General features: G+C 26.7%; 2 protein-coding genes across 2 annotated transcripts in view; one reads left to right on the top strand and one right to left on the bottom strand.

Moving 5' to 3' along the window:
• The window catches only part of LOC117183076, a 33,415-nt gene extending 31,358 nt beyond the window's left edge, over positions 1–2,057 (bottom strand). The window contains exons 1-4 of the mRNA XM_033376234.1: positions 1,874–2,057; positions 1,574–1,796; positions 1,321–1,492; positions 200–453 (exon numbers count right to left, since the gene is read on the bottom strand). Coding sequence (XP_033232125.1) covers positions 200–453; positions 1,321–1,492; positions 1,574–1,796; positions 1,874–1,935 — 711 coding nt within the window. The 5' untranslated portion in view covers positions 1,936–2,057. The remainder of the gene's footprint in view (positions 1–199; positions 454–1,320; positions 1,493–1,573; positions 1,797–1,873) is intronic.
• Positions 2,058–6,212: 4,155 nt separating this feature from the next.
• LOC117167482 (probable uridine nucleosidase 2) overlaps positions 6,213–10,338 on the top strand; it is a 13,697-nt gene continuing 9,571 nt past the window's right edge. Inside the window, exon 1 of the mRNA XM_033352459.1 lies at positions 6,213–6,236. The gene's annotated coding sequence lies outside the window, so the exon portion shown is untranslated. The remainder of the gene's footprint in view (positions 6,237–10,338) is intronic.

Genomic DNA, 10,338 nt, shown 5'->3' with positions numbered 1-10,338 from the left:
TATTAATTAACTATTTGCCAGTTTATTATGCACAAAAGTGTATGTATTTTTTCAATAAGGATTTAGTGAAAAAAGTGGACAAGAGCACCAGACTGACAATCTGAAGACGTTTATTTAAAACACTGTTTATTTTTAGTCAGTTATATAGTAGTTCAGTAGCTTTTTAATTTTAAAATTATTTAATACAAATTATAATTACCTTTCCTGGATTACAGTTGTAAACAGTTTCCCATGGCAATAGGATACATGGCTTTTTAATAGAATTCATCACTATGAAATTACTTTCTGGATCAGCAGCAAAATTAAATTCAACATTAGGACATTCATTTCCAAATCCAGAAACACTCGATCCCATGATAAATAATTCATCCACGTGATTCATAAAAGTTGAATCGATTGTTATGGCTAAAGCTAAATTTGTTAGAGATCCAAGTGTAATTATGTTTATTTCCCCTGAAAAAATATAAAAAATGTGTTCTGAGAGAGATACAAAATTTGTTCCAAAAACAATTGCTTAAATTATTTAAAAATGATAAATATAATAATTATAACACAATTTTAGCTTTTCATTATATCACGTGTTTCTTTCGCAGATTGAAAAAATGCTCCTTATCAATTTGCACATCAACAATCACAAAAAAACTGCTGGCTCATTATCATGATACGACAAGCTGATGGATAGAAATTTTATTTAAAATCCACTTAGGATTTCGAAATAATTTATAAGTAATTGAAAGTTGCAAAAGTGTTTTAATTTTTTGAAAAAAAAGAACAAATATATCTTTGATAATCCGATCTTTTATTAATACAAAAAATACAATAAATGCGAAAATAGTAAGAAAAATTGAATTTATATTCTGACGAAATACAAATCGACCCCAAGTTCTCAAAATAAACAATGAAATCAGATGAAAATTTGATGGCAAGGAGACTGCACGAATGATTCCTAAAAATTTCAGAAAGACGGGGCTATGTTAACCAAATAAAATTTGTCTCCTTATTTTTCACGTGAAAATTTTGTTTAGTTGGAATCTGTTATGTATAAAATATCTAAATAAAAAATTATCCCCTCTTATATTACCATGATTGTAAATAATTTAATGAAAATTCTAAAACTTATTTATAAGGAAAAAAATAATTTCTTGTTGCTTCTTTCACATGCATTAACCTCTCAAATTTTACTTATTGTATTTTATGGCTAACATACCGCATGTGATAGTTCTTACATAAAGTTATGAAAAAAAGTTTTATAGAATATTGAAACTATGGAAACAAGCATAAAAATAATAAAAAAGTTTTTTTACGTACTAAAAGGCCCACCTGAATTTAATTTTACTAAATCTATCAAAGCCAAAGATGCATGTTTAGATCGATCAATTTTGGCTGTGATTTCTTCTGTAAATTCAAAATCTCCTAATCCGTCCTTTCCATAAACCTTCGAACCGTTAAAATTTCGTAACAAAGGTTTTTTAGCTCCTCCGTATACTGGAATCTGAAAAAATTTAATGTTTTGAATTTCATACGAAACTCATTATAGATTCTGGATGATTTTTTAGGCAAATATTATACTCACACCATTCCTCTTTGCAATGGTTAGAGTTTTAAGAATATTTTTCTCTACATTTTCTTCTTCCGTGTTACCGTAAGTGCAAGTTATTGCAATTATTTTGATATTTTCTTTATAAGCTGCTTCATATTTCAATGCTAAAAGAATTGCTAAAGCATCATCACTTCCAGCATCTGTATCTATGATCAATTTTCTTGGCTTTCTTAATTCTTGCATAAGCACACTTGCACTTTTCAACACAAACAAAGTTTGAAATTATAATTTGCGTAATTTTCAACTCATTAGTATAATAGAATATTCTTTTACCTTGTAATAAGTATTGTTATCAATAGCCAGTTTCTTGAAAAATATATGTTCGTCATTTTCATTGCAAAGAATCGTTTCTTAATAAAATACAATTTTCACCAATTTTTTCAGTTTTTGATAATTTTTTATACTTCTGAATAATTTTACAATTAGTCACTTATGTGCCACAAAATACGGATAAAGTTACATTTTGCGTAGTTTTTCGTCTCTTATATACGATTATAATCAATTAAACCAATATTAATAGATAACAGAGTACCTGGTATCATCAATCCTTATCTGAAACGTATAATTTCAGAGCGCTTTAGGATTATGACAGCAATACTTAATCGATAATAATAAAACTTTCGTAACTAAGTGGCAAAAAATAAAATATTTTGCATTAATGTTTAAGAAACTGTGAGATGAAAAAAAAACATATTTAAAATGGTTTTTATGATTTTACTTATTTACAGTTTCTGCAGAAGAGAAACATTTAGAGATTACATGAATGAGAAAATATTAAACCCTATTTATTTTTTCACAATTTATGGATAAAAACAATATTTTTAAAATAATTATATGAGAAGTTCAGTAGGCAATCTATCAACCATTCAACTCTTTTGTTAAAAACTTGCTTTTTTTCTTGGCTTTAAAGTTTGAAATTATAATTTGTGTAATTTCCAACTCATTAGTATAATAGAATATTCTTTTACCTTGTCATAAGTATTGGTATCAATAGCCAGTTTTTTGAAAAATATCTGTTCGTTATTTTCATTGCAAAAAAAAGTTTCTCAATGAAATATATAATTTTCACCAATCTTTCCAGTTTTTGTTAATGTTTAATACTAGTAACTAATTTTACAATCAGTTACTGAGATGCCACGAAATTCAGATAAAGCTGAATTTTTTGTAATTTGTCGCCTCATATATTCGATTCCACTCAATCAAGCAAAGATTAATGCATGTCAAGGTCAGTGGAAGTAAATCACCGGCAAGCCTTATCTGGAAGGATGATGTATTTTCGACTGCTTTCGGATTATCATATAATGTATAATATTTGCTAATGAAATGCAATCGTCACCAACCTTTCCAGTTTTTAATCATGTTCAATACTTTCAACTAATTTTACGATCAGTTACTGGTACCACGAAATTCAGAGAAATCTGCTTTTGCTGTAATTTTTTGTCTCTTATATTCCATTACACTCCAGCAAGAAACATTAATAAATATTAAGGTTCCTAAAAGCGAATCACGATCAAACCTTATTTGGAAGAATTAAGCACTTTTGATAGCTTTCAGAATTTCGGCGCAACTCTGAACCGATTTTAATAAAACTTGGCAATTCAGCGTTAAAAAAGAAAAAAAAGTAATGAACGTTAACGTTTCAGGAACTGCGAGATAAAAAAGGAAATATAAAAACAACAAATTTTCAAATTGTACCAGTTGCGCCATATTCTCGACATAGATTAAAAAAATTTTCAATATTTAGAAAATCCTAGCAAAATGTACACTGTTAAAAATGTTTCAAATTCAGCAGCACATGATTAAAACTTTATTTAAGAACCGATGCTGCCCTGAAATAGTGAGTGCTGCAGCTAATTCGAAATATTGAGCGCTTCGCGTTCGAATATTGTGAGAAGTGGGCGATATATATGATTCGAAAAATCGAACTTGATACTAACCTTATTTGATCAACTTTTCTGTCCTAAAACAGTGAGTGTTGCAGTTATTTTCAAATATTGAGCGCTTAGCGTTCGGTTGTTGCGAGAAGCGCGCTTTGTGAGACAGACGTAATGTTTATCATATTTTAGTGCGTGGTAATTAATTTATCGTCGTTTTTGCTTTTAATGATATACGGATATATCTTATGCTCTGATTTTGAGCGCTTTGCGCCGTATAGCGCTAAAATTGTCCGCTTAAAAAAAAATATTTTGATGGATATTTTATTGGACGCTTATAACTTACAAAATTGCCAAGCTATCAACAAATCCACCGTAAGATATTTTCCCATGCATTCTATGCGAAGTCCTTTATGGAATTGAAGGATTTCACGAAATTTATGGAATTCACGAAATTTGCAGAATTCACAGAATTCACAAAATTCATGGAATGCAACGAATTCGCGGAATTCATATAAATCATGAAATTTGCGGAATTCATGGAAATCATGAAATTCGCAGAATTCATGGAATTAAAGGTCCCGCAGCCAGTATTTAAGGAATTCGTGGAATTTACAGACTTTACGGAATTCATATAAATCCCGGTATTCAAAGATTTTAAGAAATTCACGGAATTCACGAAATTTATGGAAGTCGTGAAATTTGCGGAAGTAATGGAATTTAGTAAATTAGTGCGAGTCAAGGAATTAATGGCATTAAATTATTTAATGGAATTCACGGAATTTATGAAATTCACGGAATGCATGGAATTCATAAAAATCTCAGAATTGGCGAAATTTATGGAAATAAAGGAATTCACGAAATTCACTGAATTTATTAAATTCATGAAATTCATGGAATTCAAGGAATTCACGAAATTGACTGTAATCAGAGAATTCACCGTGTTTACGGAATTAATGGAATGAAAGGAATTCACGGTATCAAAATAATTCACAAAATTCAAGGAATCCAGAGAATCCAAAAAATTCAGGAAGTGAAAAGAACGAAGTTTTCGATTCTTCATTTCGAAGTATTCAAAGTGCTTAAATTTGTCAATATAAAAACAACAACTAAATTGAATGTTTTAAAGTCGAAGCTTCTAAAATTATAAAATTTTGACGACATTGACAAAATTATAATTTAATATGAAAATTTAGTAGAAAAATTTTTCCATGATAAAAAATAAATAAATTTACTTATATTTACCTATCCTGCTCAAAATCGAAAAATTGTCAATTTCAATCCCATAAAATTAAACAATTTAAAAAAAATGTTCAAAATAAATTACTTTTAAATTGAAAGTATGAAAAAGGACGAATTACGGAAAGTTGAGAAATAAACGAATCTCAAATTTATTTCAAACTAAAAAAATTAATTATCAAGAAATTTGATATTAAAACATTACAAAATATATCAATTTTCCACAAAATAGTTGAATTTTGAATTAAAAAAAGCAAATTTTCAACCAAACTGATGAATTTTCTATTAAGATTATCAATCTTCAATTGTAATATAGTAATTTGAAACTAAAATCTGATATTTTAACAGAAGTGTTTAACTACCGAGCAAGTATTTTGTATGTGTAAATTTAAATAATTGAAAATTTAGGATTTTTAAATGGCTTATTATACTTTTACAAGTTTAACTATTTTAATTTTAATTACAAAATTATAGCTTATTAAAGGATAAAATTGTAAATTTAGAATTCTAGAATGGTAACCATTTAAAATTGAAGAAATTTTGAGAATACATTCCTTTGGTGGAAAATTATTTTTTTAAATGACAATTCAACTATTTCACTTCTGATTGAAAATTCATTTTCTTCAGTTGAAAATTTACCTATTTTTTGAAGATACACGTTCGGCAGTTCGGCAGTTGTAACAAAAAATAATTCTATTGAGTTAAAACTCAACTTTTTGTATAACCCGGAATTTTTTACTGAAAATTTAATAGTTCGATTAACATGTTTTTCTTTCTTGACTGAAAAATCTTTCTTGCTGAAAAATTCAACTCTTTCGTTATAAAAAATAACTTTTGATTGAAAATTCATCATATTAGTTAAGAACTCATGTTTTTGTTTGCAAATTTAACTATTGAGTTGAATTTTTTAAAATTGAAAATTCAAATTTTACATTCATGTTTCAATTGATGTGTTTTGTGGAAAATTCATCTTTTTTTGTTTGTTAAAAATGAATCTTTTTGGGTAAATTCAATGGCAATATTTTGTATATTAATGATATTCTTCAGATGAAAAGAAGTGATTCCACCGAGAACAATTTTTAATTTTTTAAAATTCAAAATAAGTCATTTTTTTAGAACAATTGTTTATAACAATGAAAATTATTGTTAAACTATAATCTTTGACATAAAACGAAGTGCTTCCATAGAAAACAGGAAGGTTCTATGTAAAGAAGCAGAGCAAAGTAAGTAGTACTAACATAATTTTTGTTGTTGTTGTTTAAACATTGGAACTTCAATGTGGACAAAGTAAATAAATAGTAGATTATACCTAAAAATAATAATAATTGGGAAAATTTAATAAATAATAAAACCTACATCCAATAAATCCACTAGAAAATCTCTTAGCAATGTAGTTTAGATTTTTTGTTGGTACCCCTGACGGATGGACACGTGGTACATGATGTGCATGATGTTCTATTTGACGGTTTAACGCCAAGGTTAATCAGTCTCAATCAGTCTTTCAAGCAACAGATCTTCTGTGGGTAAATAGAAAATTTATAACATTATGTTAGCCTCAATGAAACGTATTTATTATACATTTAAATCTTAGAGTACCTTGATGAAAAATTGATCCAGGTTTATTATTTATATTCTTATATTGATCAGTTGTAAAATAATTTATATAAAATGTAACATTTAAACCTCGGAATCAAATTTTTATGCATATCTCTCGAAATTTTGTTCCAATCCACACAGAAATACAATTTAAAAAAAATTATATTCAGAGGTCTACCGGTTTCATGGGGTCACAAAAAAGTATAAGTTAAGAAATGAGTTTTGCGAGTTTTTGACGCTATTTATGTACTTTTTGCTATCTTTTAATGCAAATTATTTCTAATGCATGAAATACTATTTGATAATGATGATTAAATGTTTACATACATTTTTTAACAATTTATTATTATTGTTAATAATATTATCTTAAAATAATGCTAGAAAATTGCGGTTTTTGTGAAATTTTCAACTATTTCCTTATTTGTAACTTAGAGTAAGTTAATAATTAATTCAATTTAGCAAAAAAAGTTATTTAAACGAATTATTAATTTTTGGGACTACCTTTTCCTTTTCTAATGGTAGATAGTTGCGGCTTCTTCTGACATTTTTAAATTATGACACACTTTTCACTTAATAAATAAATAAATAATGCAACCTAACAAACATGGTAGTTCAAACAATTAATTAATGTTTATAACCGTCTTTTTGTAGAGCAATGCTAAAAATTTACTGCCGACAAAAGTCAGTTTTTGAATAGTATTATACTCTTTTAAGTAACTTATTTCTGCTCATTTTCCAATTTAAAAAATAATAATTTAAACAAAAAAGTTATCGTACCCAGGAGATAAAAACAAAGTAAAATAGAATGTTAAATTTTTTAGAAAAAACCTCGACTATCTAGGTCATCTATAAGACAAGATAGGTATAAACAGTAATAATTCATTTAAGCAATTATTTTTGCTAAATTTTTGCTAAAATATTTTGCTAAATAATTTCCAGTGGAAAATTTCTGAAAAAACTGCGACTTTCTAACTCTAATCTAAAAGAAAATGGTTAAAAACGATAATCAATTTTTTCAATAATTCTGATAAATGTCTATTCAGCAGTATAAAGTAATATTTTCTGTATTAGAAACCATTTGCAATAAAAAATGAGAAAAAAGTCATAATTAACGCTGAAAAATCGAAAAATCCATTTGTTCACTTATGGCTTTTTTGGGACTATAGCTTATTTTTAACAGAATTGTTGAGGGGTTTCGTGATTCATTACGGTCTCTTATGTGTCTGCGGGGGTTGGAGGGACGTCCTTGCATTTTTAAAGAGATGAAAAATGTAAATTCTGGCAAAACTTATTTCGGAGAATTCGAAAAAAAGATAAAAGCTAAGAATTTTGTAAGATTTCGCGAAAATGAAAACGAATATTTAAGGTTACTAGGAAAAATTTCCTAGCAAAGTTTTAAATGATTTTTTATTTTGAAAAATCAACTTTAAGAAGAAATCAAAAAACGTTTTTAAATACATGAAAGGATTTCCTAAAATTTCAAAACTTTTTAAATATAAATTAAATATAGATTTTAAAGAATTCAAACCAAAAATTTGTAGGCTTCACAAGAATGTTTGAAAAGGTTCTAAGTAAAGCAGCAAATTTTCTTAAAATTTATAGAAAAATGTGGAAGATTTTTAGGCAATATTTTATATTTTGAATGATTTTTCAAAACTTTCAGAAAAAGTAGAGACAGTTAAAAATATTTTCAGGCACTCAAGACGCTTTAAGTAGGTAATAAGTATTCAAATGTTGAAAAAATTGCCGACAATTTATCAAATATTTTTTAATTTCTTCGAATGGATAAAATTTGAAATTTTTCGTGAGGAATCATTATGAGCTTTAAGCAGTTCGCATTGCAAGAGTGCGGATACAGAGAGAGAGTGAGAGAGAGAGAGAGAGAGAGAGCACTGACGCGTATAATACTATAACTGGGGTAACAAGGGTTGCTGACCTTGAACATTGGCAATAGCATGTTTCAGTTGCAAGTGTTGCAAATTGCAACCGTTTTCGACCCTTTCGAAAAAAATATTGATCATTTTAAAAACAGCAAGTAGATATGAAAATCAATCATATCATACAATACTGTATTCTATTATTTTATATTGTACTGTATAATATATTATCATAGAGTATCATAACCTCTTATAGCGCGTAACAATGTATCATAGTGTACTATATAGTATCATATTACATTATCGTATTGTATCATAATGTAACTTGGTACGACATCATAATGTATCGTATAACATAGTTTATAATATTGTTTCGTATTGTATCGTATTGCATGATATTGTACTATGTTATATCATATTGCATCATACCGTATAATATTGTTCCAAATTGTATCATATCATATAATATTTTATAATAATGCATCGTATGATATTGTATGATATGGTGTGATAGTGTATCACATTGCCTCATATTGATTGCAGTATATTGTATGATAGTGGTCAGTATTTGATCACCTTTTTTAATATTTTATTACGAAGTATTATATCGTATGACATTGTATAATAATGTGTCATATCATATCATATTCTATCATATTTCATCATAATACATATATGATATTGTATCACATTGTATAATATTTGGTCATATTGTAGCATATTGTTTCATACTATATCATATTGTTCCATATTAAACCATATTATATCATTTTGTATGATACGTATTTCCTATTGTGTCAGATATTATGAAAGTGTATCGTATTATTTCATACCTTATCATATTGCATCTTATTGTATGACATTGTTCCGAATTTTATCATATTATATCATGTTGTATGCTATTTCAGAATCATGTGTCATATTACATCACATTGTATCACTCTGTATCATATTGTACCATATTCCATCATAATATTCAATATTGTATCATATTGTGGCATACCATATCATATTGCATAGTGTATAATATTATAATATTTTGTATAATATCGTAAGATATTGTATAATAATGTATCATATAACGTCACATTATATCATGTTGTATTGTAGTGTTTCATATTCCATCATATCATAAGGATATAGTGTTACATTGTATGGTATTGTATCAAACTATATCATACTGTATGATAATATGACACATTGTATCGAATCGTTTTTTTAAAACATCATATTGTATCATATTGTATGATACTTCATCATGTATTACATTGTATGGTATAGTATCATATTGCATCATGTAATATAACATTGTTCTGTATCTTATCATATTTTATCATATTATATCATGTTGTATCATGATATAATGTTATATTTTATATAATATATATTATATAATAATATAATATAATAATGAAATATTACTGTATCATATTGCATCATAATGTATTCTTTTGTATCATATCGTATAATATTGTATATTAATGTATCATATTACATCATACTGTGTCCTGTTGTGTCGTATTGAAGCATATCCTATAATAATATATGATATTGTATCACATTGTATTGTATGTTATAATATTGTATCAGACTGTGTCATACTGTATCATAATGTGCATATTATACATATTGTATATATATTGCATGATAGTATATGATACTACACCTTAACGTGCCAAATTGTATCATATTGTATCATATTGAACCATATTATATCGCATTGTATAATAATATCATATTGTATCATATAATGTTATGGTTTATCATATTCTTTAATACCGTATCATTTTACTATATATTGTGTCATATTATTATTAGAGAAAATAAGCATAATAAAATAATGTAATTAAGCAATAATGCTGCACCTTGACACGAGAACTTCAAATATTTTGATAAGTCCAATTCGTTTTTAAAACATAGTCTAAAACTAACTTCTTGTGCATTCATTTGTTACCAATCATATAAATTAAAAAATATTTGAAGAAATGTCGACAATCTTTCAAAGTTTGAAAATATTCTTAATTCCTTCAAAAAATCTAAAGTTCTGAAATATCTTTTTATCGGATTCAAATTATCTTTAACATTGTGGAAAATAACTAAAAAAAGTGTTTTGAAATCTTCTAGATTTCTTTTTATATCTTTTGAATTAGTT

This window comes from Belonocnema kinseyi, chromosome 2, assembly GCF_010883055.1.
Source record: "Belonocnema kinseyi isolate 2016_QV_RU_SX_M_011 chromosome 2, B_treatae_v1, whole genome shotgun sequence".
In the NCBI taxonomy this organism is placed as follows: Eukaryota; Metazoa; Arthropoda; class Insecta; order Hymenoptera; family Cynipidae; genus Belonocnema; species Belonocnema kinseyi.
The sequence above is the reverse complement of the archived record's forward strand: the minus strand, read 5'-3'. Positions and strand labels throughout refer to the sequence as shown.